Genomic DNA, 1380 nt, shown 5'->3' with positions numbered 1-1380 from the left:
AATCCTAGAACGAACCGTACGACAAGCACGTTCCTTAATCTTCACAATGTTCCCAACTGGGTTCCGTTGACCCGAATGATCAACGACTCTATTCGAACTCTTGCCACTACGAGTCAATACCATCGTGACTAGTAAACACAATGCCTAACTCGTATACAATACCGTAAACTAATCCCTGACTAAGATACCGTTCAGACGAAGCTTAGCCACTAGCGAATGATATACCTCAAATCACAGTAAATCACTCTGAGCCTGGGCTCAGGTCCAACGTAAGCAAACGAACGTCGTTGCGAACGCCTACAAACGCCTAACCCTAGGGTTCACGCACCCCTGGGAACCGCACGCATGCACAAATCTGTGACGCGAATCATCGAGGCTAGCACAATAGACAGCAGACAGCAAATACCGTAACAAAAGTACAGTAAATACCGTAAAACAAGGCGACAAATCAACCATAAGAGTTAACAGGTCTCCGTGCCTTGCGCTGACGCGCACAGCGCATTCGAGACAGATGTCCAAAGGTAATCGGTGCCACATTCCGACACATTGTAGTCCAGATTACTAAATATTGTCCAAACATGTCCAATTGATCAGAAAGCTGTCCAAAGGTCGCTACAGGCGTAATTGGACAACTTCTTGATGAAAAAAAAATATTCGACAACTTCATGTCCAAACTACTCCCTAGGGTAGTTTTTGGACAAACTGTCCAGAACTTAGTCATGAGATTCGTTTTGACATCCCTTGCTGTCCAAAGGGCTTTCGACAACTTTATGTCCAAAGTTGGTGTGTCCAAAGGTCACGCAATCACACACAACAGTTGATCATCTCAAAGGTCGTCGGTTCGAATCCGGGCCACGTTGTTTTTTCGCACAATTAATCTCCGACGCATTTTGGAACCGTGATGGTCGCACTTTTCGTCGCCGTATACCTCTGTAGAATCCCTTACCAGTCCACCTTAGCGCCCCACTGAGTCGTCTCTGGACCCTTCTCTGGTTAGTTCTGGTGGCGTTATCTACTTCACTCATGGGCCTCCTTCGAAGCGAGACCATGAAGCATGGGACCCTGGTCCTCCCTGTCGATCGGGCCCGGGAGTTCGTAGACGTCATCGGCTACTCTGTAAGGTCTAGGAGCCTCCACACTGAGTTGATGAGCTCTTCTCCTTTTCTTCGTCAGACACGAATAGAATTTGAGGACATGAATAGTGCTAGTATGCATAGGAATTATCGGAAGTATATACAAAGGTGATAACAGCATCACTACGACTGGTAAGGATCAGCCTTGTTCGTCAGGATTGAGGAGCTCGAGAGGATAATACGGTTCCTAGAGGTGGAGATCCACGAGGCATCGCCTCATAGTAGAATACGGAAAGGTCATATAGAA

At 47.0% G+C, this 1380-nt stretch overlaps 1 protein-coding gene across 1 annotated transcript; it reads left to right on the top strand.

Moving 5' to 3' along the window:
* Positions 1 to 1023: 1023 nt before the first annotated feature.
* On the top strand, positions 1024 to 1354 carry Pmar_PMAR002678 (conserved hypothetical protein; the record flags this gene model as incomplete). The annotated part of the gene is made up of 3 exons (XM_002767864.1): positions 1024 to 1116; positions 1174 to 1241; positions 1290 to 1354. Coding segments are annotated over 3 exons (226 nt in total), but the record flags the coding sequence as incomplete, so codon positions are not given.
* Positions 1355 to 1380: the final 26 nt, after the last annotated feature.

Source organism: Perkinsus marinus (genome assembly GCF_000006405.1).
Source record: "Perkinsus marinus ATCC 50983 genomic scaffold scf_1104296969712, whole genome shotgun sequence".
NCBI classification, from domain to species: domain Eukaryota; phylum Perkinsozoa; order Perkinsida; family Perkinsidae; genus Perkinsus; species Perkinsus marinus.
The sequence above is the reverse complement of the archived record's forward strand: the minus strand, read 5'-3'. Positions and strand labels throughout refer to the sequence as shown.